Source organism: Tilletiopsis washingtonensis, assembly GCF_003144115.1.
Source record: "Tilletiopsis washingtonensis strain MCA 4186 unplaced genomic scaffold FA09scaffold_2, whole genome shotgun sequence".
Lineage (NCBI taxonomy): Eukaryota > Fungi > Basidiomycota > Exobasidiomycetes > Entylomatales > Tilletiopsis > Tilletiopsis washingtonensis.
In genome coordinates, this window is record NW_020311999.1 from 801061 (window position 1) to 826991 (window position 25931).

Here is a 25931-nt window from a genome sequence, read left to right on the forward strand (position 1 = left end):
TGCAGGCGTGGGAGCGGCACCAGCTGCGTTCGCACGCACGCCTTGGGTCTCGCTCGCCCTAGCAACAAGCAAGCGCGGGGCTCGCCTTCCTCTTCGGGCAGCGGGACATTCTTATTCTGATTCAGGCGAAAGCGTGTTGCGTTGCAGCGGGCAACGCGCCCCGCGGCGTGCCGGGATGGGCAAAAACGAGCGCACCAGACAGACACCTCGCCTACCCTATGCTGCATCTGCAGGCTGTGCTTGCCCAATACTTCATCCACACCGTTCTCTATTCTCCTGTGGCAGTCCCCATCCCAACTTCATCCGCACAGATGCCAGTAGGGGCCCCGAGGTGCGTGTTAGAAGCGTGGCGAGGCTGTCAGGGGGCTGGCCTGTGCGGGGCACGCACGTGACCCTGGCGTGCGAGTGACTCGGCCCGCTGGCCCCGCTCGCTGCGCCACGGACTTTTGCCCGCCAGCGCCGGCCGGCCGCACCAGCAGCTTCTTCCTGCGCGCTCCACCTCGACAGCCGCCTCCGAACCACCACCACCCCACCGCCCAGCATGCCGCCCATGATCCCCGGCAACAAGTATGCGCCGTACGTGCCGCTCGACATGCCGCAGCGCGCCTGGCCCGCCAAGGTGCAGCGCAGCGCGCCCATCTGGACGAGCGTCGACCTGCGCGACGGCAACCAGGCCCTCATCAACCCCATGAGCCAGGAGCAGAAGCTGCGCTTCTTCATGAAGCTCGTCGACGTCGGCTTCCAGGAGATCGAGGTCGCCTTCCCCAGCGCCAGCGACACCGACTTTGGCTTTGTGCGCAACATCATCGAGCAGGGCCTCATCCCCGACGGCGTGTGGATCCAGGTGCTGGCGCCGGCGCGGTGAGTGCAGGGCGCAACAGAGGTGCGGATGGGGCGCATGCAGGCACAGCAGGTGCTGGCCAGCGAGCATGTGGGAGGCGGTGGTGGCGTGCCAGGGCGGAAGCGCAGCGTGGAAGGCATGTGCCAGGCATGTGCCAGGCAGCGCCTACTAGCCAGCACACACCCTCTTGCCTGCAGCAGCTCACACCTCTGCCCAGCGAGGAGCTCATCCGCCGGACGTTCGAGTCGATCAAGGGCGCCAAGCGCGTCATTCTGCACCTCTACAACGCCACGTCGCCCCTCTTCCGCGACGTCGTCTTTGGCAACTCGCAGGAGAAGACGATCGACCTGGCCGTGCGGCACACCAAGATCGTGCGCGACCTCGTCGACGAGTACTCGCGGCCCGAGAACGGCGGCACGCAGTTCCGCTACGAGTACTCGCCCGAGACGTTCACGCAGACGGAGATGGACTTTGCGGTGCGCATCTGCGAGGAGGTGCGCACGGCGTGGGGCAAGGCGTCGCCAGAGAACAAGATCATCTTCAACCTGCCGGCCACCGTCGAGATCGGCCCGCCGAACCACTACGCTGACCAGGTGAGGCGCGTCGCGCGTGGCCGCGCGCTGCTCTGCTCACACCCGCCGCGCAGATCGAGTACTTCTGCACGCACATCTCGAAGCGCGACGAGATCACCGTCTCGCTGCACCCGCACAACGACCGCGGCTGCGCCGTCGCTGCTGTCGAGCTCGGCCTGCTGGCCGGCGGCGACCGCGTCGAGGGCTGCCTGCTCGGCAACGGCGAGCGCACGGGCAACGTCGACATTGTCACGCTGGCGCTGAACCAGTTCTGCCAGGGCATCCAGCCCGGCCCGCTGGACCTGAGCGACCTGCAGAGCGTCGTCGACGTCGTCACGAGCTGCAACGACATTCCCGTGCACCCGCGGCACCCGTACGCCGGCGAGCTCGTGTTCACCGCCTTCAGCGGCTCGCACCAGGACGCCATCAAGAAGGGTTTTGCCGCGCAGGAGGCGCGCAAGGCCAAGGGCGACGAGACGTGGTCGATTCCCTACCTGCCCATCGACCCGGCAGACATGGGCGCCACGTACGAGGCCGTCATCCGCGTCAACTCGCAGTCGGGCAAGGGCGGCGTGGCGTACCTCGTGGCGCAGGCGCTGGGCCTCGACCTGCCGCGCCGCATGCAGGTGGCCTTCTACCAGGTCATCCAGCAGGTGGCCGACCGCACGGGCAAGGAGATGACGTCGGAGGACATCACCAAGGCCTTCACGCAGACGTACCACGTGCCCACGCTGGCCGAGGGCCGCAACGAGGGCCGCCTGGCGCTGCGCAACTTCAAGCTCAGCGACGACGCCGCGCCGTCCGACGCCGACACGGGCAGCCCGTCGGGCGAGCAGACGCCGCGCTACCGCCGCTTCCAGGGCACCGTGCTCAAGGACGGCAAGCCTCACGAGATCTCGGGCCGCGGCAACGGCCCCCTCTCGGCCATCTGCGACGCGCTCGAGTCGGCCTTTGGCGTCTCGGTCAACATCCGCGAATACTCGGAGCACGCCGTGTCGAAGCCGGGCACCTTCTCTGCCGCGCCCAACGGCCGCCAGCAGGGCAGCGAGACCAAGACGCGTGGCCAGGCCGCGTCGTACGTCGAGCTCGTCGACGCCACCGTCGAGGACGGCGCGGGCGCCAAGCGCGCAGAGGGCTTCTGGGGCGTCGGCGTCGACGTCGACATCACCACGTCGGGCCTCAAGGCCGTTGTGTCGGCCATGAGCAACCTGCTGCAGCCGTCTGCTGTTGTCGCGGAGGCCGCCGCCGCGGTGACAAATGGCGCCCAGTGAGCGTGCCTCCAGCCGTCCCGCGTCTCCATCCCGCTTCCATTACTACCCGCCCTGCCTGCGCTCGCTCATGTATACTGCCCAAAAATCGCTCGTCAATGAGAAATATGCACACAGCCGATGAAGCATTGCAGCGGCTGTGAGGAGCCCAGTGATATCCGAGAACGCCTCGCCCTCTTCGCGCCCACGTCACGGTTACTTGTAGAAGGAGAGACTGCAGGAGGAGTGCGTGAGCAACAGTTCGCAGTGGGCAGCTGCGGCGCCACGCACAGGTCGTTGACGTCGTCCTTGGAGCCGAGGAACACGGGGCAGCGCTCGTGGATCGACTTGGGCTGCACCTCGAGAATGCGGCCGCGACCCGTCGTGGCAACACCGCCGGCCTGTGAGATCTGCGTCAGCTTCTCCGCACAGCACCGCCTCCACCCTCGCGCCACGCACCTGCTCCGTCAGCATCGCCATCGGGAAAGCCTCGTACAGCAGGCGCAGCTTGCCGCTCTTGCTCTTGCTGTCCTCGGGGTACCCGAAGATGCCGCCGTAGAGGAGCGTGCGGTGGACGTCTGCGACCATGGAGCCAATGTAGCGCGCCGAGTACGGCTTCTTGCCCTCGCCCTTGGGGTACTTGATCGAGTCGAGGTACTTGAGCACGGGCTCGTGGTAGTATGCGCTGTTGCCCTCGTTGATGCTGTAGATCTTGCCGCGCGGCGGCAGGGTGATGTTGGGGTGCGTAAGGATGAACTCGCCGATGGCGTTGTCGAGCGTGTAGCCGTTCACGCCGTTGCCAGTCGTGAGCACCATGTTGGCCGAGGAGCCGTACATGCAGTAGCCGGCGGCGACCATGTCGGTGCCCGGGCGCAGCACGTCCTGCAGCGTGCCCTTGCTGCCCTCCTCGACAAGGTAGATGCCGAAGATCGTGCCGATGTTGACACCGGCGTCGATGTTGCTCGAGCCGTCGAGCGGGTCAAACACGACGCAGTACTTGCCGCTGCCCTCGACAAAGATGGCGTCGTCGTTCTCCTCGGACACGAGCACGGCCGTCTTGCCCGACGCCCGCAGCGCGTTGATCATGATCTCGTTGGAGAGCACGTCCAGCTTCTTCTGGTCCTCGCCCTGCACGTTCTGCTCGCCAGCCAGGCCGATCCTATAAGCACAAAGCGTGAGCGATTGCGCTTGCGCTGAGTACCCAGCAGCTCAGAACAGCGCAAGAGGGCCTGCGAGCGCGCTCTGCAGCGGCTTGGCTCTCCAGCAGCTCTTGCGCGCCGAAGCTGTCAAGCGCGCTTCTCGCCCGGCGTCTTCTCAGGCTTAGCGAGATGCTCTTGGCACTCGCACAGACTCGCCGCCGGCAATCTCCGCTGCGCTCGCAGCCAGTGCCGTGCTTCGCTTTCTTCTGCTGCTTCGGGGGTTGGCTCATGTGGCTTCCACGAATGCGCAAGGGCGCAGAAAGGACGCGCGACAGGCATGCCAGCATGCGCGCACAAGGGAGACCTCTTCGCTCGCTGGCTCGCTCCGGCACTCACAGGTTGATCAGGCTGGCCTTGCGCACCATGCTCTCAATGAACTTGCTGCAAGACAGAAAGGCGCATCAGCAGCTGATCTGGCAAGCACGAGACAGAGCAGCTGCACTCACCATGTTGTCTGCAGCGAGCTGTGCGAGCAAACGAGACGGCACAAGTCAGCCCACGCAGCGCATACACCTGGCCAGACGCGGCGCCGCACCTGAGCAGAATGGTGAGGTCGCCGCTCGAGCCGTTGCTCTGTGCGCGAGAGAAGCCCTCGCCGAGCACGTGGCGCTGCAGGATGCGCGGTCAGCGTGAGTACATGCGCTGTCGATGGCACGTCCGTGGCGCACCGTGAGCGTGATGATGTCCGTCGGCGGCGGGTTGTAGTCGTCGGCACCCATGGCTGCGGAGTGTAGGCAAGGAGAGTGGGGGCTGGAGGTGGGTGAGTGGAAGAGAAAGCAGCGAGCTTTGAGAGAGGGTTGCTGTGGTACGGAAGCAGGAGGTGCAGCGAGCGATAGCGCCAGATGAGGCTGGTGCGAGAGGCCAGCGCACCCGCTCGCCTGCTCCGCGCTCCGGCCGGGCGCCACCGGCGGTGGAGGCTGCGCTGGCGCGGGGCGCGTGAGTTGGACCCGACAGCGCAGCGAGCGAAGTCTGCGGTCGCTTGGCCCGCGCGCCGCCGCGCGGCGTGGGGTTCGGAGGCGCGAGGGTGCCGCCCGAGTGCCGCACGCCCACGGCGGGGCGGACCGGGCTGCGCTCTGGCGTGCCGGGGCGCGCGACCCGCCTTCTCCGCTGCATCCCTCCCTGCCCCTGCTGCGACCGGACCGATAGGACGGAGCGGGACCCTGGACAGCCCACACGGCACCGTGCGACCACCGCGCCAGCGGCACAGCGTTCACCCGCAGAGGACAGGGGCGATGTATGTGACAGATGTGGGTGATGTACAGATGACGGGACGGCGATGCGAGGGTGACTGCGGGGTTAGACTGGCGTACGACGCCACGACCTCACGCCGGACTGCCCATCGGCGTCGCATCCGCCTTCTCGGCGCGGTTCGCCAGGAACGAGAAGGCGACGAGCGTGCGCAGCGCACCGGCAATGAAGAGAATGTCGGCGGGCCGCCTGGTGTGCCGCCGCACAAAGGCGGCAATGACGATGCCGAGCACAAAGGCGAGGATGTAGTAGAGGCGGATGGCGCGCACGCTCAGCTTGCGCCGCAGCGCCGCTCCAGAGACATGCCGGTCGGGCTGGAAGGAGAAGCGCGGCAGCAGCGGGTAGAGCAGGTGCGAGTCGGAGAGCAGGTCGATGTAGGGCGACGTCAGGAGCGCCGTCGGCTGTGGGTAGTGGGTGAGCATCAAGCGTGGAGCTGCACGTCGGATGCCTCACGATTTCGGGACACTCGACGGTGCGGGCCATGGACATTTGCTGCGAGGCAGCGTTAGATGCAAGCACGACGGAGACTCTCAGTGGCACTCACCACACCTGACGCAGCCGAGAGCACAATCACCATCTGCAAGAACGACGCATCAGCGATGGCCGAGGAGCCCTCGCATGCCGTCACTCACGTGCCAGAACTGGTCTGCGCCGCTCGGCTTGGGCGTTTCTTGCTCGACGGGGAAGAAGCCCTGGTGCGCCAGGATGGCCGGGATGAACACCGGCAGTGCCTGCAGCATGCTCGAGAAGAAGAGCCACCAGCGCGTGCGTGGGCCGTTGGGCAGCAGGCGGCACAGCTGCCCGGCCACGAGGCCGGCGAGGAGGAACGTGCCGAGCGAGATGGCCGCCGACTTGACGGCAATGTAGCGGGCTGGCGGCCCGCCGGCCAGGCCGATGAAGACAAGCAACGTGTTGCCCGTCTGGTAGGAGCAGAAGACTCCGAAGCCGGTGTACGTCGCAACGTCCAGCAGGCTGTTGGCACCACAGATCAGCCGAGCATCCTCACGTAGACTGCGCCGAGACACTACACACCCAGTCGTCAGGCTGATGAAGACGAGCTGCCACTTGATCCACTCCTTGTCCACCGCGCCGAGCCAGAAGCGCCGCTGGTCCTGCCACGCCGCCAGCCAACTGCTGCCGTACGTGGGCGTGCTGGGCGGCGGCGCATCGGCGCTGCCGTAGGAATGCACGCGGATCGACTGGCCCTTTGGCGGCGGCAAAGCATCGTGCTCCTTCTCCTCGGCCTTGGAGGCGCGCGAGAGGGCGCGGTGCAGCTCGTCCACCGGCGGGCCGAGCGTGCCGTCGGGGCTGCTAGGGGCAGACCGTGAGACAGTCATGTCTGTTTGAGAGGCGTGAGGGTGAGACGTGGCGGTCGTCGAGGTCGAAGGGGCAAAGATGATGGTCTGGGGTGTAGCATCCGCCTCCGGATGGCTTCTGTTAAAGTAGCTCGTCCCCGAGCCGGCGCCTCCTTTCTGCGAGATCTGGACATGTGAGCGGTCAACTCGTGCCAAGTGTTCGTCCGAGAGCAACTCTGGCCCATCTTGCTTCATGCTCCGTGCGCTTGTTTTCGCAACTCGCACGGCCCTGATTAGATTTCGGAAGGGCTGCGGCGTCCTGGCCCATTTCTCCGAAGGCAGAGCAACAGACTGGCGGACAGGAGCAACACCCTCGGGCAACAAAGCGAAAGGACCGTGCACGCCGAGCAGAAAACTTGCCCGGCGGCTCCAGCGAAGCACACCGGCGGGCGAGGAGAAGCACGGCGATGTCATGGGAGCTCGGGCAGTGCCGCAAGCCGGAGCTGCTGGAGTCGCCTCTTCAGGCGTGCGAAGGCGCGATAGCGTGCTTCCGCGCTTCTTGGCGAGCAAGCTGGCCTCGAAGATGCGAAGCTCAGAGCTTAGATCCGAGCATACAATGCGAGCACACAAGTTGCCATCCGCAGGACGAAGATGCAGCAGCGGAGGCGCAACTGAGCGGACTGATGGCTGATGCTTCCAGCTAGCGCGCCGCAGCCAAGTTCGGGCGCGCGTCGCCTGTGAATGCCAGCGCGCGATAGCGCACGCTGACGTGCGAGATATCGGCGTCTACACGGAGCGCCTCCAGCCGGACAGCATGCAGCATGCAGTGAGATCCGCCGGATGGCGTCCGCAAAGAGACGCACAGCACAGCAGCAGGGCACTTCAGGCGCAGGCGCATGCACACGCCGGCCGAGTCCGTGCTCGAGCTGTGCACCGTCGTCATCTGGCAGGTCATGCGCCACACGGAGGCGTGCTTCGCATCTCACGGACGACCAGCGTGCAGGTGGCTTTCGGCCTGGGCCTTCACAGCGCGCAGTCAAGCACAGGTCCCGCCGCGCAGCTACGCTCTCCTCAAGCTGTGCTCCCACACTCGTTTTGATATTCCGCGGAGGCGCTGGCGTGAGGGTGTGTCCGGCGTCCGGACCGGCACGCCGACGCGCTCACCCAGCGAGCAAGCGGGGCGGCGTCTACAGGGTGTTGTCGAGGCTGCGGCTCTCCTTGAGTGCCAGCACACGGCGGCAAGCTGCGGGGAAGTGCCTGTCAGCTGTGTTGACGCCGCCGGCACGGCTGTCTGACTCACCATCGTCGAGCTCGAGCACCACGGCCGGAGCAGCCGAGTTGCGGCCGTCGCGCACATTGACTGCCCGGGTCTCCTCCTCCTTGACGCCCACGACGAAGATCTGGTTCTGCAGAGGGAAGGAAGCGTCAGACTGAGCTCTGACGCAGGTCGCGCCTCCGCCTCGCTGCACTCACCCACTGCGCCAGCTCGGCGTTGCGGATCTTCTTCGGCAGCGTCTCGGGCGAGAGGTCCACCTCGGCAAAGATGCCGGCGTCCCACAGCTGCTGCTTCACCGCCGAAGCGTAGCCGTACACCTTGGCCGTGACGGGGACGACCATGACCTGCCGTGGCGAGAGCCAGAGCGGCCACTTGCCACCGAAGTGCTCCGTCAGGATGCCGATGAACCGCTCGAGCGAGCCGAGGATGGCGCGGTGGATCTGTACGAGTGAGCGTCAGCCGCAAGTTGCCAAGGCGCGAGGCGTGCCACGCACCATGACAGGCCGGTCGACGTTGCCGCCGAGGGCTGCGTCGCCGGTGGGCGTGCGGTACGACAGCTTGAAGCGCTGCGGCAGCTGGAAGTCGAGCTGGATCGTGGCGCTGCCGAGACGGCATCAGCGCAGCCAGCCAAAGGTTTCGTCGCATCACCCACCACTGGAACTCGCGCTTCATCGCATCGGAGATGGTGATGTCGATCTTGGGGCCGTAGAAGGCACCGTCTCCCGGGTTCAGCTCCCACTTGCCCGGCATGAACTTGTCGAGCGCCGACGAGAGGCGCTGCACGAGAAGCGTGAACAAGAGGTGGGACCGCCAAAGCGCAGGCGGAGCTCACCTTCTCAGCCTCGTTCCACGTCTCAATCTCGCCCAGGTACTTGTCTGGCCGTGTCGACAGCTCAAGCTTGAATGCAAAGCCGAACTTGCCGTACACGGCGTTGAGGAAGTCGAACACACCCGTCACCTCGTCCTCAATCTGCGCAGCACAGAGTTAGCGTGGCTTCCGGCACTGTTGCGGCCCAACGCACCTGGCTGGCCATGCAGAAGATGTGCGCGTCGTCCTGCACGAAGCGCCGCACACGCGTGAGGCCGCTGAGCGCGCCGCTGGCTTCGTTGCGGTGGATGACGCCAAACTCGGCGAAGCGCATCGGGAGGTCCTTGTACGAGCGGTCGCGCGACGCGAACATGAGGCAGTGGCCGGGGCAGTTCATCGGCTTGAGCGCAAACTGCTCCTTGTCGACGGGCAGCACGAACATGTCGTCCTTGTAGTTGGCCCAGTGCCCCGACGTCTCCCACAGCTTGCTGTTGTACATGTTCGGCGAGATGACCTCGTCGTAGCCGCGGCCGTGGTACTCTTTCTGTGAGGAGCGTCAGCAGCTGCAGCAGTCCAGCAGCGCCGCACCGGCGCACCTTCATGAACTCGAGCAGCGTGTTGTAGATGCGCGTGCCGTGCGGCAGCCAGAAGCAGCTGCCCGGGCTGAGCTCGTGGAAGAGGAACAGTTCTTGCTCGCGGCCGATCTTGCGGTGGTCGCGCTTGGCGGCCTCGGCGAGGAAGTGCTTGTACTCGGTCATCTGCTTCTTGTCCGGGAACGAGATGCCGTACAGCCGCTGCAGCGAGTCGTTCTCCTGCGAGCCGAGGAAGTACGAGGCGGAGTTCTGGCGCGCCTGCCGTCAGCGCCAGGGCCCGGGTATAGCTGTCCCGCCGCGCTCACCTTCAGCACGCTCATCGCCTTGATCCGGCCCGTGTGCGGGATGTGCGGGCCGACACACAGGTCCACCATCGGGCCACACCGGTACACCGTCGTGCTTGTGCCGTCTGGGATCTTCGACGAGATGATGTGCTGCTTGTATTTGTTGTACTGGCGTGGAACACGCGTCAGTGGCCGCCCCCAGCTGCCAGCCGCCAGTGCGGCTCACCTTGAACATCTCCAGCAGGTTCTCCTTCGTCACGATGCAGCGCTCGAACTTCTGCTTGTCCTTAATCGCGCTCTGGACCAGCGCCTCGAGCGCGCCAAAGTCCTCGGCCTTGACCGACGTGCTGGCAGACCGGAATGAGCCCAGGCGCTCCTGTCGGCGCTAGCTCGGCGCCATGCTGCGACTCACCGGCCAATCTTCTCGCTCTCGCCCATGCCCATCTCGTAGAAGAAGCCGTCATCCGTCGGCGGGCCGATGCACAGGTGGCAGCCGTAGTGGCGCTCCGCCGCCTCGCCCAGCACGTGCGCCGACGAGTGCCAGAAGACGCGCTTGCCCTCGGGCGACTCAAAGTCGAAGAAGGCAAGCGTGCAGCTGCCCTCCAGCGGGCGCTCGAGGTCCCAGAGCGTGTCGTTGACCTGTACGGCAGCGGTGTCAGACTCGGTCCTGCTGCCAAGAATGTGCAGAAGCCGAATCGCGCCTCTACTGCTGCCTTTGCTGCCGCCGCACTGCCTCGCTGCTGCCGCCTCTGCCACTGCGGTCACCGGACATCTGCTCGCAGCTCCTGCCGTCCAGCCCTGCCCCTGCGCTAGCTTCCACGCAGCTCCGCGCTGCGACGCACCTTGGAGATGACGATGCGCTCGCTCAGGCTCTTGCTGATCTCGCGCGCAATGTCCATGGGGCTCGTCTTCCAGCTGTGGCCCTTGCGCACGCTGCCGTCGGGCATGGTGATGTCGATCTCCTCGCTGGCCTCGGCGGCGCGGGCGCGCTCGGCGTCCTGCTCGGCGAGCAGGCGGTCGAAGAGGGCCATGCGCTCGGCAAAGAAGGGCGGCGGCGGCGTGAACTCGAGCGGCACCGAGGGCCCGGCATCGGCGCCGGCGCCCGCGCCGCCCTTCTTGTCCTTCTTCTCCTTCTTGGGCTTGCCGGCGGCCGCGGCCTTTGCCTCGGCGGCGCTGGGTGCGGCGCCGCCCTTGGCGTCGGCGACGGACAGCGCGGCGGCGCCGTCGACGAGCGGCGCGAGCGGGTCGCGGGCCTCGGCGGTGGAGGAGACGGGGTTCGACATGCTGGCGGTGGGTGTCGAGAAGGAGGGCGAGGAGAGGCGTGTGACTCGCGGGAAGGTGCGCATTGGGCGGCAAGGGCGAGGCGCGGAAATGGCAGCGCACGCGAGAACGTTCGGCGCGGGCGCTGGGCGCGCAGCGGCCATTCTGGGCCTCGATCAAGGTCCGTGCAGCCTTGCCCCGCATCGAGGCTGTCACCCGTGCAAGACGCCGGCGTCGCCTGCCTCCCGACCACCAGCACCTGCACGCCCCACCTGCTGCACCTACACTCTGCGCAGCATGGCTCAGCCCCTCATGCGCCTCGCGCGCCCCCGTCTCGCCAGTGCGCTCCCCGCCGTGCGCCCGGCAATCTCGGCCTCCACGCCGCGCGCCTTCTCGGCCGCTGCGCCGCTGCGCGCCGACGACGAGCCAAAGGCCAAGCAGGGCCTGCTCAAGGTGCGTCGTTCTCGCTCAAGGCCGCTCCATATGAGCTCACACGTTTCATAGTCTCTGATGCACGGCTCGCCGCACGCGCGCGCCGAGTCGCCGACCGTGTCGCAGTCGCACTCCAAGACCGTCGGGCGCGGCAAGTACATCCACGAGATCCAGCGCCTCGTCGTGCGCCCCGACGCCGTCGATGAGCTGCGTGCCGTGCTGGCCGAGTTCTACCCGCGCCTGCACAAGAGCGACGGCGGCGACGGCGGACGTCTCGTCGGCAGCTGGGAGGTTGTCGTGGGCGACCAGGAGACGTTCTGTGAGTGCGAGCACGAGCAGGACGCATAGCGCATGCCCCTATTGCATGACAGTCATGCCGAGAGACTGCAGCAACACAGCGCCACCGCCTGCACCCCTGGCCACTCACACATGCTACTTCGTGCAGACACGGTGTGGGAATATGATGGATACGCAGGCTACGACGAGGTGCAGGCCTCTCTCGCCAAGTCCGAGGTGCGTGCCAGACGGCGCCTTTTGTCGCTGTCTCATGCTCACATCGCGGTTCACAGACATATGCAGCGCTCCAGAAGAAGCTGCGTCCGCTGCTGTCCTCGCGATCGAACTGGCTCGCACAGGAGTTCGGCTTCTGGGCCACCAGCCCGCCGAACACCAACATGGGCGGTGTCGTGGAGTGGCGCACATACCACCTGAAGGTGAGTTGCGCTCGGCTCGAGTGACACGCGCTGCGTTGCTCACACGGTCGCTGCACAGCCTGGAATGCTGCTGGAGTGGGAGACGAACTGGCGCCGCGGACTCGAGGCACGGCGCAAGTACGTGCAGCCAGTCGCTGCGTACTTTACGCAGGTGAGTGCGATCATCTGGCGCCGCTGAAGTGCGCCGGACGCTGACGAATGGCGGGGCAGATCGGCGGCTTGCACACGGTGCACCATCTCTGGCACTACCCGAACCTGGACGAGCGCAAGAAGACGCGCGATGCCGCCTGGCAGGTCGAGGTGCGCTCTCTTGCAGGTACACCCTGTCATTTCCCGCATCTGCTGACGCTATGGCGCGCAGACTTGGAACGACACCGTCTCGCAGACGGTCAAGCTCATCGACAAGATGCACGCGCAAATCATGAAGCCGCTGCCGTTCAGCCCGCTGCGATGATGCGCCCTATCACTCTTACTCAGTCCGAGAAGTGCGTAATGAGACCTCTAGGTATTTCGCAGCAGTATGGTACAGTTGCAAGAACGTGGTGGGAAGTCGCATCTGCAGTCGCGCGGCAGCGTCACAGCGCAGTGCCCGGCTCGTGCTCGTCATCTTCGTCGTTGTCGTCTGAGAGGGCCGCGTCGTCGAAAGTGGCCGTGTTGCCGCGCGACGGGTACGGGGTGCGCCAGCGGCCATCGCACTGGAGCTGCTGGCCCGAGCCGGCCTGCACGGCGGTCAGCAGGTCGATGCTGCACAGACAGGAGCGCGTCAGAGCTGGCGCCGGCAGAGTGAGTGGGCCAACGGCGACTCACGCGGCACGCCGGGCATCCTCGTGTCGGCCCGTCTCGCGCTTCCAGCGCTCGATGGACGCCAGGCCCGGACGCGGTCGCCGGCGGTGCTCGAGCTCGTCGGCGAGCTTGCGCGCGTCCATCTGCGCGTAGGACATGGGCTCGGGCGCGTCGCGGCAGATGACGACGCGGTGCAGCTGCGGTTGCTGCTGCTGAGGCTCTGCCACGAACGGCTGCACCTCCGTCGCGGCACGCTTGTGCCCCAGCTCGGCGCGCTGCGCCGTGACTTCCTCGGCGCCCGACGAGAAGGACTTGCGATGCGCTCCTGCGTTGCCGTTCTGGCGCGAGAAGAAGGGAATCGGCGGACGGTTCTGCGCCGTGCGTGGACGCACCACACGAGGCGCCGGCAGCTTGCTCGGGCTCGGCAGACCGTCGTGCTGCGTGAGCCAGGAGGAGGCGGACGGCGGCTCGCCGCTGGCTACGCGGACGGCACGGTACGACGTTGCTGCCGGCAGACGAGCAAAGTAGCTGGGCAGGTGGAGGCGTAAGCGCGGCTGGTGGCAGTGTCAGGCGTCCTGCAGACTCACTCGTCGGCCACATGGCGCTGGCGATGGACGTGCGTCCGCTTCAGCACGTCCGTCGGCTGCTCGCTGTGGCGCGGAAGGCCGTCGATGCCGCTGCTGAAGGCTATATCAGTCGCTGCCCTGGACCCTGCCGCCACTGTTGCGCTTCTCACAAGGAATACTGCGGCGCGCCTCGGCCGGGACTTGTGGCCGTGCCGGGCGACGTGTTGGCGGAGCTGAGCATGCTGAGCGTCATGAGCGTCGTGGCGCCATCACTGCTGGCGGTGGTGCCGGACGAGTTGGAGCTCGTGACCGAGGCGCTGCGCGCGAGGAGCGCGGGAGAGGTGCTGCTGGTGAGAGGCATCAGCAGCGTCCTGATTGCGCTGCCCGAGGTCGCTCACGAGGACATTGAGAGCCTTGAGCGGGGGTGGTGGTGAGGAGTCAAGATGAGGTGCGGCGAGTCTTTTGATCACGTCGGGCCTCCGCACTCGCTCAGCGCGCGAGGTCGGTGTTGTGATGCCTCGCCCAACACGAAACCACTTGCGGCCTGCCGTCGCAGGCACGCACTCTACGCACAGATCTCATCACGCTCGCCTCCTGGACGCTGTCTCCGCATGGTCAGGGCGGCGGCGATGGAAGCCGACGGCTAGCTACGCGGCCGCTGCCGCCGCCCGCTCCGCCGCCGCTCATCTGCCTTTGCGTCAGGAGGTGAGCGCCGGCAGGAGCTTCCCGGCGGGCCACAGTGGGCGCTCAGAGACAGAGTGCAGACACTCCGCGTGGGGAGCGCGAAGGCGACATCCAACCGCGTGGATTATCCGGCACGGCCGCCCGTCGGTGCGCTTGGGTGGATGCGCTCCTCTCCATCCGCCGGCTCGCAGCACCGCTGTGGTGATGGCGCTGCTGTGACGTTGGCCGCGTGCGGATCTCTCCTTCCGCCATCGGCCCAGCAGGTGAAGGGGAACGCGGTGCCGCTCGTCGACTCGTCGGCCATCTATTGCTTGGAAGCGTGAGAGTGTGAGATGATGGCGGTGCAGCACAGCATCCAGCAGCAGCCGGCGAATGCTGCGCCTTGTCGCCGATGCTCAGGGGTCAAGCGGCGCAGCAAATGTCAGGCCGAGTTGCCGGCGGCCGCGGCAGCTGCTGTGCCCCACCGCCGTCGCCATCCACTGCCGATCCTCACGTCCTCACGTCACCATCGTTCCGTCTCGCAAGGCCGACTTTGATGAAGCGGATGACGGCAAGCCCGCGACGTACTTGTGCTGCTGAGCGGTGGTCGAGGTGAGACGGTGAGAGCGAAGCGGATGTTAGGCGCAGCCGTGGGAGCGGAAGCAGGCGCGCTGCATGTGGAGGCGGCGCCGTCTCTTCTTTCGCGCGTAAGACGAGCAACGAGCTTTGCTCATGCCGCGAGCCGCTTCGCCCGCTGCTTCCTTCCCGCACACCACCATCTCTGCCCGTCCATCCTGTCGCTGCTCCGGCTCGCAGCGCCTTTGCTCCTCGCGCGCGCCTCGCTGCTGCCCACTTGGCGCGCCATGTCGGCCGCCGCGCCTGCGCAGCCGCGCAAGCCCAAGCGCCATCCGCTCCTCACAAAGGCCCTCTACGCGCCCGCCCTGCCCGCGCCGCTGCTGCCGGCGCTGGCGCTGCGCTCGCTCGACGTCGCACCCGTCGGCGCAGAAGAGAGCGAGAGCGAGTCGGAGGAGGACAGCGACGACGATGACGACGATGAAGACGGCGACCGGCGCTCGGCGCGGGCCGCCGCGTCCGTCTCGCGCGATGCCTTCTACTGGTTCGTGACGCCAACGCCTGCCGCCGCTGCCGACGGCGCGGAGGCACCGCCAGTGCTGGAGCAGACGCAGCTCGGCATCTACCGCGCGCTGCTGCCCAAGACGCTCAACTTCGCATCCGACCAGGCCGACCTCGCCGCACTGCAGGCGCGCCCGCTCGGCACGGCCGACCTGGCCGCGCTGCAGCGCGCTGCCGGCGGCACGCCGCTGCGCAAGCTCAAGGGCGGGCCGGCTGCAGACGAGGCGGCGCAAATGCTCGGCGCATCTTTCATGGATGGCAGAGCGCTGCTCGCGGGCGCAGTCACTGAGGAGAGCTCGGACAGCGAGATGGGACACTCGGACGCATCGGACCACGAGGAGGCCGCCTCGTCGGCAGGCGGCTCGTCCATCCGCTCGCTCGCGCCGCCGCCGTCGCTGCGCTCATGGACGATAATCCTGCTCGGCGGCGGTCACTTCAGTGCCGCCATCGTTGCGCTGAACCCGGCGCCCACTCCGCCTTCGAAGCGTACCGGCGCGTCCGACCAGCGCTTCATCGTCCTGGCGCACAAGGCCTTCCACCGCTACACGACACGCAAGAAGCAGGGCGGCGGGCAGGCGGCGCAGGATGCGACAGGTCGCTTCGCCAAGTCGGCCGGTGCACAGCTTCGTCGCTACGGCGAGCAGGCACTGGCCGAGGAGATTCGCGAGCTGCTGGCCTCCAAGCCGTGGCGCGAGGGCATCGGCGCCAGCGAGCGCGTCTGGGTGCGCGCCGGCAAGCGTGCCGCACGCGGCATCCTCTGGAGCTGGGCCAGCGCAAAGGAGACGTCGCCGCTGGAGGCACCGCGCAGCTCGGGCGCGCTGCAGACGATTCCTTTTGCGACGCGCCGGCCGACAGTCGGCGAGGCGCTGCGCTGCTTCGCCGAGCTGACGCGCGTCAAGGTGCGCCACGAGACGGACGAGGAGCTTGCGGCGCGCGACGCTGCATACCGCGCGCAGATCGAGGGCGGCGCCCGCGAGCGCGACGAGCGGCGACAGCGCGAAAAGGAGCGGCAGAAGCGCGAGCGCGAGAAGCTGGAGCGCATCGAGCGCGAAAAGGCCGAGCAAGCAGCGGCAGTGCTCGAGCCCAAGGAGGCCCTGCGGCGCGATCGCCTCGAGCGCCTCGTCGAGATGCTGCGCAAGGGCCGCGTCACGGCTGCCGTCTCGCACCTGGCCAAGTACGAGCGCGACCTGCTGCGCCTGGCGGGCTGGGACGTGGAGCCGGACAGCGAGCCAGACGACGCCGACGATGCAGCGGCGCTGTCGCAGCGGCGCATCAACGCGCCATTGCCCGACTGGTGGCGCCTCGAGGATGCGCGCGACAAGGGCCTCGTGCGCGCGTCAGGCGACGCTCCGCCAGTGCCGGACAACCCGACAGCGTCGCAGCTGGTGCCGTCGACGATCCTGCAGCTCGCCGCCGAGGGCGGCCACGAGGAGGCGGTGCGCTATCTGCTCGTCGAGCGGCGCGCCGACCCGACGCTGCCAGTGCTGCCGCCGCCCGGCGTGGCTGGCGCCGCGGTGCACCGCACGGCGTACGACCTCTGCTCCTCGCGGGCAGCGCGCGACGTGTTCCGGCGCCTCATGGCGGCGCAGCCGGAGTGGTACACGTGGGACAGCATGGAGGCGGGCGGCGCACGCGTGCCGTCGGCGCTGACGGGCGAGATGGAGGAGAGGCAGCAGGCCAAGGTCAAGGACCGGCGCACGGCGCTGCGCGAGAAGGCCAAGGCGCGCGAGGCGGCCGCCGCGGCGAAGGAGGCGGCCAACCCGACGCCGGCGCCGCCACCCGCACCGGAGCCCGTCGCTCCGGTCAAGGAGAGCAGCGCCACCAAGAACCGCCTTGGCGGCGCCCCTCCTGCTCGCCTAATGCAGCAGCGCGACGAGCAGGCCGGCCTCTCGCCGGAGATGCGCGCGCGCATCGAGCGCGAGAAGCGCGCACGCGCCGCAGAGGCACGCTTCAAGGCGCTGCAGGGCGGCGGCGGCGCGCCCTGAGCATCGCACTGCAATAGAGACATACCTCGCAGAGCCCTGACTGAGTGTGCCAACCGTTGCCCTTTTTGTGCAGATGTGGCCGAGCAGGGAGGGTGTCAGGCGCGGGACTCGGGAGACGCGCGCCAGATTTCGTGCGGCGCGGTGCGGCGACGTCACCTGCATCTGCCCTGCCATGGGGTGACTCGGCCTGACTCTGACTCCCTGCCGCCACCGCCCTTGCTTCCGCACCACCTCATGCCCCTCGGCCGCCGGACCCTCTTCATCTCGCTTCTTCTTGCCTCACTGCTCCTCTCTCTAACCCATCTCCTCTCGCAACCCCGCTCCGTGCCCACCATGCCGCGCAAGGCCGCCCGCCACGACGTCTCGGCGCCCGAGATCCGCGAGGCCATCGAGCAGATTGCGGCGCAGGGCCCCATGCCGGGCGCCTTTGTCTTTGACCTCGACTACACGCTGTGGCCGGCTTGGGTGGACACGCATGGTGAGCAGGAGCGGTGATTGTCAGCGGAGCTGCAGAGGCGAGGCGAAGCACTTCCGGGATGCTATGTGGAGGTGTGAGGACGAGAGGGGCAGTGAGCCGCTCACGAGGAGCAACGCAGCAGGAAAAGGACGGCATAGTGAAAGGATGTAGCGCTTTCGAGCTGCAGTTCACAGATCCTAGCCAGCTTCCATCTATGCCGCCGTGCAGGCGCTTGACAGAGCTGACACGTCCACGCTCAGTCGACCCGCCGCTGAAGCGTGCTCCCGGCGAGGCGATCAACCGAGTGGTCGACCGGTGAGTTGTGCGCTGCATGCCGCACGGCAAGGCAGTACGACTCATCATGCACTGCTCAGGAATGGCCAGTCGCTCTCCTTCTACCCGCACGTCCCGACGATCCTGCTGCACCTCTCGCGCAGCTCGATTCCCATCTGCGCAGCCTCACGCACCTCGGCGCCCAACGCGGCGCGGCAGGCGCTCAACGGCCTGTATCTGCACGACCCGGCACCAACAGCACAAGATCAGCCGGGCCACTCCCCACGACGGGGCGACAAGAGCAATGAGCGCCTTGTCAAGGCGATCAGTGAGTGCGCTGCTGTTCTGGCCGTGCGTGAGCTGACAGGCGCCGCGGCAGGCCTCTTCGACTACATGGAGGTGAGCAGATGGAGAGAGATGCTTCAAGACCTTGAGCTGACACTCAATTCACTCGCAGATCTACCCTGGCTCGAAGATCACGCACTTCAAGCGCCTTGCCGCCGACACAGGTGTCGCATGCGAAGATATGTGCGTCTCACGGCTGTGCTCATCGCCTCACGCTAACATTCGCTGGTCTGCGCAGGATCTTCTTCGACGACGAGCACCGCAACATCGAGGTCGAGACGAAGCTGGGCGTGCACTTTGTCGACGTCTCGCGCAACGGCCTCGACCTGGCGGCGTTTGAGCACGGCGTGCGCGGCTGGCGCGCCAAGCAGGCAGCACGCTCAGGTGCACCACGGGAACAGCTCTAGGACGGGGAACGCACGCTAATGTATGATATAATTGGGTCGATGAAGGCTGGCGCTACGTGCAAACAAGGCAGGTCTACCTCTGCCAGCTTGCCACACCCGCAGCTGGTCGTCTCTGCCTTGCCGTGAGGACAGGGATGCAGACCTGCCGTCGGCAATGCTGTCCATGCAATGCTCAACAGTGCGAAAGGCAGATAAGCAAGCCCATCCTCAGGTCAAGCAGAGGCGAGTCAGGAACTCCAGCGCAGCGTGCGCGCGCAAGTTCTTCTTGGCCGCCAGGTAGCGGAGAGACGCGAGAAGCCTTAGCGCAGGTCGTCGACCGAGAGCGGTGCGGAGCCGTCGAGCACCACGTGCGTCACCTGTGCGAGAGAGTCAGGTCCGGCTGAGCAGGGCTTGGCAAGACGTCTCACGTCGGTGTAAAGCGCGAGACTCTCGCCGCTTGCGGATGCGTGCGGGTGGAACTCGCCAGGCACTCGACACTGCGCCGCGGATCGTGAGCGATTTGTGTCGCGCAACTTCTCGGGTGCAGCTCACGTTGATGATGGTCTTGAGGCCAGGCGGGTCGGTCAAGCGGAACAGCCCGACGGCGGGGTCCGAGTTGGGCGCGCACACGATGGCCACCGCCTCGGGCAGCAGGCTCTGCCAGCCGCTGTCTGTGTGCGGCGCGAGAGCTCAACGCATGCCCTGCGCGCCGTCTCTCAGTCTGCTCACGGGTATGCAAGTCGCGCGAGGAGAGGAAGGACGAGTAGAAGGGATGCGTGTGGATCCAGCCGAGGCAGATGACTGTGAAGCGCGCGTCAGCAGGGTGCTGAGCTCGGGCAGGCCCACGAGACGTACGATCGCGGACTGTCTGAAACTCCCAGACTGAGGAGTGGAAATTCAGGAGAAGGCCCGCAGAAGCCACATCGGCTGCACTCACTGCTCTCTTCGTCGACTGTGTCGCAGCGATCGCTCGTGCCCGTCTGCTTTGGCACTGCACGGGGTCACTGTCAGCCGAGAGCCATGACTCGCACGACGCCATGCCTCACCCATGAGATGTGAGACGGTAAAGACGTCTCTTGTGAGCCGGCCCATGAGAAGCCCAAGAGTCTCGATGTTGCGCTGCGTGTTTGGGTCCGCCAGCGCCACGAAGCGGCTGATGAGCGCCGACGGAATCCGCACGGTGCGCAGCGCCTCGCCGCCTTCAGTGTACACTGTGGGCGAAGCGTTGTGTGTCAGGCACACTGACGCACGGCGCCTGCCTTGCACAGATCAACGCACCTTGCGGTCCCGCAAGCACGCGCTCCTCGGCAAGCAGGCGCCGCGCCTCGCGCTCCACATCCTGTGCGCCTAGTCTCCGAGACGCAGCCTGCACCGGGCCTTCTGCGTGCGAGTGCGAGATGGACGGATACGCGCCCAGCGGCTGTTGCGGCTGCGGCATGGCGGCGATCCGCGCTTCAGCTCGTGGCTGCCCCGCATGCGGGTTGTACCACTCGCTGGCGTGCGGGTTCGGCAGCGCCGACGTCGAGGCGGAGCGCATTGTCTGGAAGTAGCGTTCGGACTGCAGCGAGCTCGGCGCAAAGCCCTGGTTCTCTTGATGCTTGGCCATGCGGATCGAGTGCGACGCACGCAGCGTCGGGTAGGCCAGCGCCGCGGCGGGCTCGGCTCGCGGATTGGGGAACGGCGTTGGTCTGTGCGAGGCATCGTCAATAGTTGCACTTGCTTGCTGGCAAGCAGCTCGCTGCCCGCGGCGGGCGTCCTGGTCCTCCTCCGCTCCCTAAGTCAAAAGCGCTCTGCGGACTCACTGGTGATCTGTTCGCCGCACCACGTCCCGCGACGCGCCTGGGCTCGGCGGTCCCGACGGGCCCCAGCCCAGCACATCGCGCACGTCGAAGCCACGCCCCTGTGGCCGAGCAGGTGCTGCCTCGCTGCTGCTGCTGGCCCGTGCCAGCGGCGGATTGGCCTGTCTCCGCCCACCTTCCGGCGTGCTCCGCCCTGTTGCCTGCGCAGACGAGGCACGCGGCGGCGCGAAAGCGCCCGGGTTGGCGCGCCAGGCCTCATGTCGCGCCGCGAGCTTGGGCTTCAGCTGGCCCAGCTCGTCGAGGGCAGCTTGTGCGCCCTGTGGACCTGATCAGCCCGAGCTCGCGAGATGACGGCGCGATACACACCTGCCGGATCTTGGCTCGCCCCTGCCAATCATGGCGTCAGAGAGGCTTCGGCACGGCTGCAGCGTGCACCACTCACCTCTGCGTCAAGCGCTCGGTACTCTGGGTGGCTCGGCAGCAGCTCCAGCAGGAGCCTGCGCGTCGCTGCGTCAACATCAAGGCACAGTGCAGCATGTATGCCCCCGCAGTCTGGTCCATAGCTGACAATTTCCGGCATGTAGCCTCAGGGATGGCCGCTGCAGCTTGCCCACTCACTTTGCGCATTTCACCAGTCTATCAAGTGGAGGAGCGTCAGCGCTGCGGCGAGCTGGCCAGACACGAGCTGCTCACGAGACAAAGGCCCGCTCGCTGCGCCCCTCGCCCGCATCCTGCGCGGCCTGGCGGCGCAGCTGCTCGGCGCCGCCGAGGTAGCGGCGCAGCGGCACGTCGCGGCTCACGAGCACGGCGTGCGGCGCACTGCCCGCCACGTCGGCCAGCTGCGCAAGCGAGAGCGGCGTCGGGCCGTCGAGCGCGGGTCGGAAGGCAGAGGGTATGGGCGGCGGCATGGTGAGCGGCGGTGCTGAGCAGGTGGTGGATGCGCAATGCTCGCTGCCAGCGGATCAGAATGAGGCGGTGCAGGTGGAGAGGAGGCAGGCCTCAGGGGTCGCGCGCCTCACAAGCTGCAAGGCAGCGCGCGCTCGGCGCAGCCTCAAGGCGCGCAACACGCCGCGGCCGCGCCGCCCGTGCGCGCGCGACAGCCCGACCAACACTTTCCTGCGCCACGCCGCAGAGCTGGCCTTGCTCGTAGCAGCAGCACCGCCAAGATCAAGCGCGAAGACGGCCTCGACTGTGCTCAATCAAGCGAGAGCAGGAGCACAGCTGCCAGCTTGCATCCGGCGCCTGACGATTCGGCGCACACGGCGGCTGGGCAGGTGCGCCTCCACCTGCCGCCGCGCCGAGGCCTGCGTCTCGTGTTGACATACCTGTACGCTCGGCACCCCAGCTATCCACCCAGCAACATAAAACGCCCAGGGCCGCCCTGCCTTCTATACACATCAGCCCGCTGCGACCATTCTATGCGGCATACAAGCCAGGTCTCTGCTCTGAACGATCCCGTGTGTCATTGCTCGAGGCCCGCCAGCACGGCGATGGGGCCCGGCACGGCGCTCGTCGGCACCCAGGGCGTGAGCCAGCTGACGCCGAAGAGTGTGGCTGAGAAGCCGTGTTGCTGGTAGCGCGTGAAGACTGCGGAGAGCATGAGCATGCGAGAATGAGGACGGCAGTCAGGTGCAAGCACGCAGACGACTCACTCCAGTACGCCCATTTCCGGCCCATCCACTTGCCGAAGCTGGAGCGCAGCGAGATCGAGTCAGCTCTGCACTGGGCCAGAGAAGCTGTCCTCCTCCAGCACCTCCAGTGCCACCACATCTCCGACACTCACAAGGGCAGCACCATGACCTGGCACGCCAGATGCAGCTGCCGCAGGCCCTCCTCCCACTCGGCCTGCGCCAGACGCCGCTGCTCCAGCTCCCAGCTGTCGTCGGAGCCGAGCGAGATGTCCGACGCGTTGGAGACGTACGACGTCACCGACGACGTGCGTGCGGCAGCTGGCCGTGCGGCCATCGCTGGCAGCGTGTGAGGATGTGGGAGGGAAGAGCCGAGAAGGAGCGCAAGCAACACGCAGCTGCCTGACGCGCGCGGGCGCAGGAGGGCTCGCGCTGCGACGAGCCCGAGAAGTGCGCGACGAGACGCAGGCAGCGGGCCCACTAGCGTCAGTGGTCTGCGCTCGACACGTGAAGCGGCGTGAAGGTGGGGAGGAGGGCGGATGACGGTGGTGGGACGACGAGGAGTAGGCGGCGGCACGTCTCGCAGCGCCAGCTCAGGGCCCGCTCAGCGCGTCACACGTGACCAAAAGCGCGCCCAGGCCGCACGGGCCGCTCAAGCCTCCACTCACTCCTCCAGACCGACCGCGATGCTCCTTCTACGGCCTCGAGCCACACACTGCCTGGGGCTCTCCTTTTCCACCTACTGATTCAGACAGAGTTCTGTGCAGCAAGCACCATGGCATTCATCAGCACTGCGCCGCGCCTTCACCGCCGGCCTGTCTTGATGACGCCCGCAGCCACCAGCTTCTGGATCTTCATCGCAATCCTGAGGGAAGGGAATGCCAAGTCAGCAGACTGGCGCAGACCTCTCCGTAAATCATGCTGCAACTCACTCAGGGTTGCGCATGTGCTCCTGCAGCGCCGCCGGATTGCTCTGCGCCTGCTCGAGGATGGAGCGCATGACGGGGTCGGCCAGAATGCCGGCCACCTCCGGGTCGCTCTGCGCGCTGTGGATTGGAGGGTCGATGCGTTCAGTCTGGGTTGCCCCTCCCGCACAGCCGCTCTCTCCTCTGCTCACCGCCGCATGACGTCCTCCTCTGTCTCGTTTGCGCGCTCCTCGTACAGCGCGCGCGAAATCTTGTTCTCCAGCTCGTTGATCTCGCGCGCGTGGGCGCTCGAGTCTTCGGCGTCCGAGGCGCGCTGGATCTGCTCGAGTGCGCGCGTCGTCTGCTTCATGCTCAGCAGGACGTTGGCCTTGCGGATGTATGGCTTGGCCAGCTGCAGCGGACGTGTCAGAGAGACGTGCAGTAGAGGCGCACCAGCTAAGCACGCACCTTGGGCGCCAGCTTGATGGCCTCGTCCGTGTCCTTGAGCGCCTCCGACAGCGCCATGAGCTTCAGGTATGCGCTCTGCAGGAGAATGCGTCAGCGCTCGTCCAGGGCTGCCCGACCTGCACCACGCACACTCCGGTTGGTGTAGCCGCGCGAGTCCTCCGGCGCGCGCTTGATCGCCTCGGTGTATGCCGCCACGGCGCCGGCAAAGTCGCCCTTCTTGTACAGGTCGTTTCCGCGATTCCGCTCCTCCTCGCTCTTGGCGGGGTCGATGTAGGCGCGCCGCTCGTTCTCCTTGAGCTGCTTCTCGGCCGCCTGCAGCTTGGCGAGCGTGTCGGCGGTGCGGTGCTCCGTCAGGCTCTTCTGGAAGAAGCGGATCGCCGTCGGCAGGTCCTCCTTCTTCACGTTGGCCGAGCCGATGCGCGCATACGCCTTGGCCATGATCTTGTAGTCGGCGCGCGTCTCGCTGCCGTGCTCCAGCGCCTCCTCGCACGTCTTGATGCACTCGTCGTACGCGCCCGTCTCGAACTGGCACGCTGCCAGGTTAGAGAGGTACACGATGTCCTTGTGCGCCTCCCACGCCGCCTTGTACTGCTCCGAGGCACCGGCAAAGTCGCGCTTCACGTACAGCGCGTTGCCGCGCGCCTTTGCTGCGTCGCCGGCCTTCTTCGCCTGCGCCTCTTCGCTGTCCTCCTCCTTCGGCGGCTCCGGCTTCGGCTCGGGCGCCTTGGGCGTCGGCTTGGGTGCCGGCTTGGGCGCCTCCTCCTCGCGCGCGCCCGCGTCGCCGGGCATGGCGCTGGAGCCCTCGGGGCGCTCAAACGCCTGCAGGTCGATGCCCATCAGCACGCCCATGACGGCAATCATGTTGGGGTCCGAGAAGGCCGACGCCGCCTTGCTCGGGTCCGCCTGGATGGCCGAGAGCTTGGCACGGAACGCCGGGTCGCGCACCAGCGCCGCCGTCTTGGGGTTCGCCTCGAGCTTGCTCCACATCTGCGGGTCCTGGAACATCTTGCCGATGCCCATGCCGGCGTCGTTGTCGGATGCTGTGCAGGCGTCAGCGCTGCGACCATGCAGCATCAAGGCAAATGCCACTCACCGAGCGCCGACTGCACGCTGTCGAGGCCGCGCTGCAGGATGGCATCGCCCGGCGCCACCTTCAGGCCCTCCTCGTACGCAGCCACGGCCTCCTCCAGCCGGCCGAGGCCGTGCAGCGCGGCGCCCTTGCGCGCGAAGCCCTTGCCGAACGTGGGATTGGCCTCGATGGTCTGTGCGACTGGCTGTCAGCGACTGGCACCGGGAGCACAGCAGCGCAGTGCCTCGCAGGCCAGCGGGAGCACAACGGCCAGCAAGCTATATTCGGCACGCACCTTGTCGCCATCCTCCAGCGCGCGGTCCCAGTCCTTGAGCGCGGCATAGCTGGCGCTGCGGTTCGAGTAGAGGACGTGGCGCTGCGCGGCGTCGGCGTCGGGCGCCTCGAGGGCGGCGCTGTAGAGCTCGGCGGCGCGCGCGTAGTCCTTTGCCGCAAAGGCGGCGGAGCCCTGCGCCTTGAGCTCGGCGGCGGACGACATGGCAGGTGTGAGTGGGTGAGTGTAAGGTGTGGGAGAAGCTGAGCAGGAGTGGGACGTGTGCTGCTCGTGGGCTGTGATGGTCAAGCACCTCAATGCCGCCTCCACGCAAGGCCGGCTGATGGGTCGTGCGCATCTGTGGCCCCTCCGCCTGGAAGCTTCGCCACGCGCGTCGGGCCTGCTCGGCCGACGCGCCAGGCCGGCGAGCCGAGGCGACTTTTCTCTCGCGGGCAGCGCGGCATGCCTCAAGAAGGCGCGCGGCCGCGCCCCGCCGCTTGCTTCCCTAACGCAGTCTCTAAGAGACAGGTGAGCCCTCGCCGCCGTCCTTGCCCCTCGTGCTCCTCGCTGACCCCTCTGCAGACCCCGAATCTTCAAAAGCACCGGTCCCAGGCGAGGGTGCGGCGCCTCCGTGCGCCGTGCGCCCGTCGATGACGCGACTGGCCGTACAAGACATCGGCGAGCGAGGCTGGCGTCCACGGCGGCGGTGCTGGTGCTTCCGTGCCTGCTGCCTCGCCCTTCACGGGGCTTGAGGCGGCGGCGTGGATGGTGCCGGTGCTGCTCCGGTTCCTGTGATGGGAGGACGCCCCACGACGAGGCTGGGTGGGGCGTGCGGCGAGGGGCCACCCTTCGTGGGGCACCGATGGCGCGCGTCCCAAGGCTTCGATGTACATCCCATACCCCTTCCATGTGTGTGTTGAATGCATCCGTCACCTGTGGCTAGAAGCGCTTTGTGGCCGTGCGGGCGAGGTGAGAAGCACGTAGACTGGGACCTGTGCGCGTGCGGCCAGGCCGGGTCTCGCGATGGCGACCTGTACGGCGCTTCACAGCAGGCCGAGCGCCGAGGTGTGTTGCGCGACTCTCGTCGCTCGTGGTGATGCATGCTCGTGGCCATCTCAGCGCCGCCCAGCACCAGCACGCGCTGCCAAAGGTCGAGCTCGTCGTCGAGACTCGACTGAATGGAGCCGCGGCGCGTGCCGCGGCCCCACTCGGCGCGCCGTGCCCCGCATGCCGGGCAGGCAGGCAGCCGGCACCTCGAGCAACCTCGCCGAGGCCTGCCCGGCGCCGTCCTTCCCGCACCCACAGCGCTTCTCATGAGGCCGCTCGTCTTTCTGCTGCGCACCTCCATCCTCGCTCCTCGTCTGCTCACCCCTGCGCTCCATCTCGCACCGCGCCGCCTCGCCGCAGCCGCGCCCGCCGCCTGTGCCCGCC

The 25931-nt window shown here is 67.2% G+C and overlaps 12 protein-coding genes across 12 annotated transcripts; 5 read left to right on the forward strand and 7 right to left on the reverse strand.

Moving 5' to 3' along the window:
* The first annotated feature begins 557 nt into the window (after positions 1 to 557).
* FA09DRAFT_327648 (putative LEU4-2-isopropylmalalate synthase) lies at positions 558 to 2798 on the forward strand. Its single transcript, XM_025741474.1, has 3 exons — positions 558 to 861; positions 1059 to 1434; positions 1488 to 2798. The coding sequence occupies exons 1-3, from the start codon at positions 593 to 595 to the stop codon at positions 2682 to 2684; spliced, it is 1842 nt and encodes a 613-aa protein (XP_025601214.1). The 5' UTR covers positions 558 to 592; the 3' UTR covers positions 2685 to 2798.
* FA09DRAFT_304166 (putative FBP1-fructose-1,6-bisphosphatase) lies at positions 2702 to 4578 on the reverse strand (the record flags this gene model as incomplete). The annotated part of the gene is made up of 7 exons (XM_025740461.1): positions 2702 to 2895; positions 2952 to 3061; positions 3120 to 3819; positions 4196 to 4240; positions 4306 to 4323; positions 4395 to 4468; positions 4528 to 4578. 7 exons carry the CDS (start codon positions 4576 to 4578, stop codon positions 2877 to 2879), a joined length of 1017 nt encoding a protein of 338 aa, XP_025601215.1. The 3' UTR covers positions 2702 to 2876.
* Positions 4579 to 4972: 394 nt separating this feature from the next.
* FA09DRAFT_358287 (hypothetical protein) lies at positions 4973 to 6503 on the reverse strand. Its single transcript, XM_025744941.1, has 5 exons — positions 6140 to 6503; positions 5740 to 6079; positions 5652 to 5684; positions 5561 to 5599; positions 4973 to 5508 (listed from the first exon to the last, which is right to left on the reverse strand). Exons 1-5 carry the CDS (start codon positions 6442 to 6444, stop codon positions 5182 to 5184), a joined length of 1044 nt encoding a protein of 347 aa, XP_025601216.1. The 5' UTR covers positions 6445 to 6503; the 3' UTR covers positions 4973 to 5181.
* Positions 6504 to 7589: 1086 nt separating this feature from the next.
* Positions 7590 to 10646, reverse strand: FA09DRAFT_336332 (threonyl-tRNA synthetase; the record flags this gene model as incomplete). The annotated part of the gene is made up of 12 exons (XM_025743871.1): positions 7590 to 7645; positions 7703 to 7808; positions 7876 to 8118; positions 8173 to 8278; positions 8331 to 8455; positions 8511 to 8648; positions 8701 to 9030; positions 9083 to 9328; positions 9385 to 9531; positions 9590 to 9710; positions 9776 to 10002; positions 10206 to 10646. 12 exons carry the CDS (start codon positions 10644 to 10646, stop codon positions 7590 to 7592), a joined length of 2286 nt encoding a protein of 761 aa, XP_025601217.1.
* Positions 10647 to 10877: 231 nt separating this feature from the next.
* On the forward strand, positions 10878 to 12229 carry FA09DRAFT_327654 (NIPSNAP-domain-containing protein). Its single transcript, XM_025741475.1, has 7 exons — positions 10878 to 11076; positions 11128 to 11374; positions 11501 to 11568; positions 11625 to 11768; positions 11827 to 11919; positions 11979 to 12068; positions 12130 to 12229. The coding sequence occupies exons 1-7, from the start codon at positions 10921 to 10923 to the stop codon at positions 12220 to 12222; spliced, it is 891 nt and encodes a 296-aa protein (XP_025601218.1). The 5' UTR covers positions 10878 to 10920; the 3' UTR covers positions 12223 to 12229.
* Positions 12230 to 12343: 114 nt separating this feature from the next.
* Positions 12344 to 13523, reverse strand: FA09DRAFT_336334 (hypothetical protein; the record flags this gene model as incomplete). The annotated part of the gene is made up of 5 exons (XM_025743872.1): positions 12344 to 12512; positions 12576 to 13079; positions 13139 to 13231; positions 13288 to 13464; positions 13516 to 13523. The coding sequence occupies 5 exons, from the start codon at positions 13521 to 13523 to the stop codon at positions 12344 to 12346; spliced, it is 951 nt and encodes a 316-aa protein (XP_025601219.1).
* A 1013-nt stretch (positions 13524 to 14536) lies between these two features.
* On the forward strand, positions 14537 to 16929 carry FA09DRAFT_358291 (hypothetical protein). Its single transcript, XM_025744942.1, has one exon. The coding sequence runs from the start codon at positions 14644 to 14646 to the stop codon at positions 16897 to 16899; it is 2256 nt and encodes a 751-aa protein (XP_025601220.1). The 5' UTR covers positions 14537 to 14643; the 3' UTR covers positions 16900 to 16929.
* Positions 16930 to 17313: 384 nt separating this feature from the next.
* FA09DRAFT_314723 (hypothetical protein) lies at positions 17314 to 18387 on the forward strand (the record flags this gene model as incomplete). Its single annotated transcript, XM_025740779.1, has 5 exons — positions 17314 to 17377; positions 17617 to 17671; positions 17731 to 18028; positions 18087 to 18157; positions 18213 to 18387. 5 exons carry the CDS (start codon positions 17314 to 17316, stop codon positions 18379 to 18381), a joined length of 657 nt encoding a protein of 218 aa, XP_025601221.1. The 3' UTR covers positions 18382 to 18387.
* A 49-nt stretch (positions 18388 to 18436) lies between these two features.
* Positions 18437 to 20247, reverse strand: FA09DRAFT_120409 (Mov34-domain-containing protein). Its single transcript, XM_025739033.1, has 8 exons — positions 20163 to 20247; positions 19639 to 20048; positions 19407 to 19571; positions 19298 to 19351; positions 19090 to 19161; positions 18913 to 19031; positions 18789 to 18857; positions 18437 to 18737 (listed from the first exon to the last, which is right to left on the reverse strand). Exons 2-8 carry the CDS (start codon positions 19964 to 19966, stop codon positions 18681 to 18683), a joined length of 864 nt encoding a protein of 287 aa, XP_025601222.1. The 5' UTR covers positions 19967 to 20048; positions 20163 to 20247; the 3' UTR covers positions 18437 to 18680.
* A 1262-nt stretch (positions 20248 to 21509) lies between these two features.
* On the reverse strand, positions 21510 to 22240 carry FA09DRAFT_358294 (hypothetical protein). The gene is made up of 3 exons (XM_025744943.1): positions 21943 to 22240; positions 21812 to 21849; positions 21510 to 21746 (listed from the first exon to the last, which is right to left on the reverse strand). Exons 1-3 carry the CDS (start codon positions 22122 to 22124, stop codon positions 21622 to 21624), a joined length of 345 nt encoding a protein of 114 aa, XP_025601223.1. The 5' UTR covers positions 22125 to 22240; the 3' UTR covers positions 21510 to 21621.
* Positions 22241 to 22450: 210 nt separating this feature from the next.
* Positions 22451 to 24814, forward strand: FA09DRAFT_120426 (hypothetical protein). The gene is made up of 2 exons (XM_025739034.1): positions 22451 to 22828; positions 23336 to 24814. Exons 1-2 carry the CDS (start codon positions 22666 to 22668, stop codon positions 24571 to 24573), a joined length of 1401 nt encoding a protein of 466 aa, XP_025601224.1. The 5' UTR covers positions 22451 to 22665; the 3' UTR covers positions 24574 to 24814.
* A 172-nt stretch (positions 24815 to 24986) lies between these two features.
* Positions 24987 to 25440, reverse strand: FA09DRAFT_327658 (hypothetical protein). The gene is made up of 2 exons (XM_025741476.1): positions 25083 to 25440; positions 24987 to 25028 (listed from the first exon to the last, which is right to left on the reverse strand). Exon 1 carries the CDS (start codon positions 25391 to 25393, stop codon positions 25094 to 25096), a length of 300 nt encoding a protein of 99 aa, XP_025601225.1. The 5' UTR covers positions 25394 to 25440; the 3' UTR covers positions 24987 to 25028; positions 25083 to 25093.
* Between the last annotated feature and the right edge of the window lie 491 nt (positions 25441 to 25931).

What these genes read in the sequence shown, in the direction of transcription:
- FA09DRAFT_327648 (XM_025741474.1), top strand. Translation starts at nt 593, where the DNA reads ATGCCGCAGCGCGCCTGGCCCGCCAAGGTGCAGCGCAGCGCGCCCATC. An exon ending in CAGGTGCTGGCGCCGGCGCG is followed by an intron (nt 862 to 1,058) that starts GTGAGTGCAGGG and finishes ACCTCTGCCCAG; the next exon opens with CGAGGAGCTCATCCGCCGGA. An exon ending in CGAACCACTACGCTGACCAG is followed by an intron (nt 1,435 to 1,487) that starts GTGAGGCGCGTC and finishes CCCGCCGCGCAG; the next exon opens with ATCGAGTACTTCTGCACGCA.
- FA09DRAFT_358287 (XM_025744941.1), bottom strand. Translation starts at nt 6,444, where the DNA reads ATGACTGTCTCACGGTCTGCCCCTAGCAGCCCCGACGGCACGCTCGGC. An exon ending in TTCATCAGCCTGACGACTGG is followed by an intron (nt 6,080 to 6,139) that starts GTGTGTAGTGTC and finishes TGGTGCCAACAG; the next exon opens with CCTGCTGGACGTTGCGACGT. An exon ending in GCGCAGACCAGTTCTGGCAC is followed by an intron (nt 5,685 to 5,739) that starts GTGAGTGACGGC and finishes TCGTTCTTGCAG; the next exon opens with ATGGTGATTGTGCTCTCGGC.
- FA09DRAFT_327654 (XM_025741475.1), top strand. Translation starts at nt 10,921, where the DNA reads ATGGCTCAGCCCCTCATGCGCCTCGCGCGCCCCCGTCTCGCCAGTGCG. An exon ending in GGGCGACCAGGAGACGTTCT is followed by an intron (nt 11,375 to 11,500) that starts GTGAGTGCGAGC and finishes TACTTCGTGCAG; the next exon opens with ACACGGTGTGGGAATATGAT. An exon ending in TCGCTGCGTACTTTACGCAG is followed by an intron (nt 11,920 to 11,978) that starts GTGAGTGCGATC and finishes ATGGCGGGGCAG; the next exon opens with ATCGGCGGCTTGCACACGGT.
- FA09DRAFT_358291 (XM_025744942.1), top strand. Translation starts at nt 14,644, where the DNA reads ATGTCGGCCGCCGCGCCTGCGCAGCCGCGCAAGCCCAAGCGCCATCCG.
- FA09DRAFT_120409 (XM_025739033.1), bottom strand. Translation starts at nt 19,966, where the DNA reads ATGGCCAAGCATCAAGAGAACCAGGGCTTTGCGCCGAGCTCGCTGCAG. An exon ending in CACAGTCGACGAAGAGAGCA is followed by an intron (nt 19,162 to 19,297) that starts GTGAGTGCAGCC and finishes CGCGCTTCACAG; the next exon opens with TCATCTGCCTCGGCTGGATC. An exon ending in CTCGCGCGACTTGCATACCC is followed by an intron (nt 19,032 to 19,089) that starts GTGAGCAGACTG and finishes CGCCGCACACAG; the next exon opens with ACAGCGGCTGGCAGAGCCTG.
- FA09DRAFT_358294 (XM_025744943.1), bottom strand. Translation starts at nt 22,124, where the DNA reads ATGGCCGCACGGCCAGCTGCCGCACGCACGTCGTCGGTGACGTCGTAC. An exon ending in CAGGTCATGGTGCTGCCCTT is followed by an intron (nt 21,850 to 21,942) that starts GTGAGTGTCGGA and finishes GCTGCGCTCCAG; the next exon opens with CTTCGGCAAGTGGATGGGCC. An exon ending in CCGGAAATGGGCGTACTGGA is followed by an intron (nt 21,747 to 21,811) that starts GTGAGTCGTCTG and finishes TGCTCTCCGCAG; the next exon opens with TCTTCACGCGCTACCAGCAA.
- FA09DRAFT_120426 (XM_025739034.1), top strand. Translation starts at nt 22,666, where the DNA reads ATGCCAAGTCAGCAGACTGGCGCAGACCTCTCCGTAAATCATGCTGCA. An exon ending in GGCCACCTCCGGGTCGCTCT is followed by an intron (nt 22,829 to 23,335) that starts GCGCGCTGTGGA and finishes GCGCGCTTGATC; the next exon opens with GCCTCGGTGTATGCCGCCAC.
- FA09DRAFT_327658 (XM_025741476.1), bottom strand. Translation starts at nt 25,393, where the DNA reads ATGTACATCGAAGCCTTGGGACGCGCGCCATCGGTGCCCCACGAAGGG.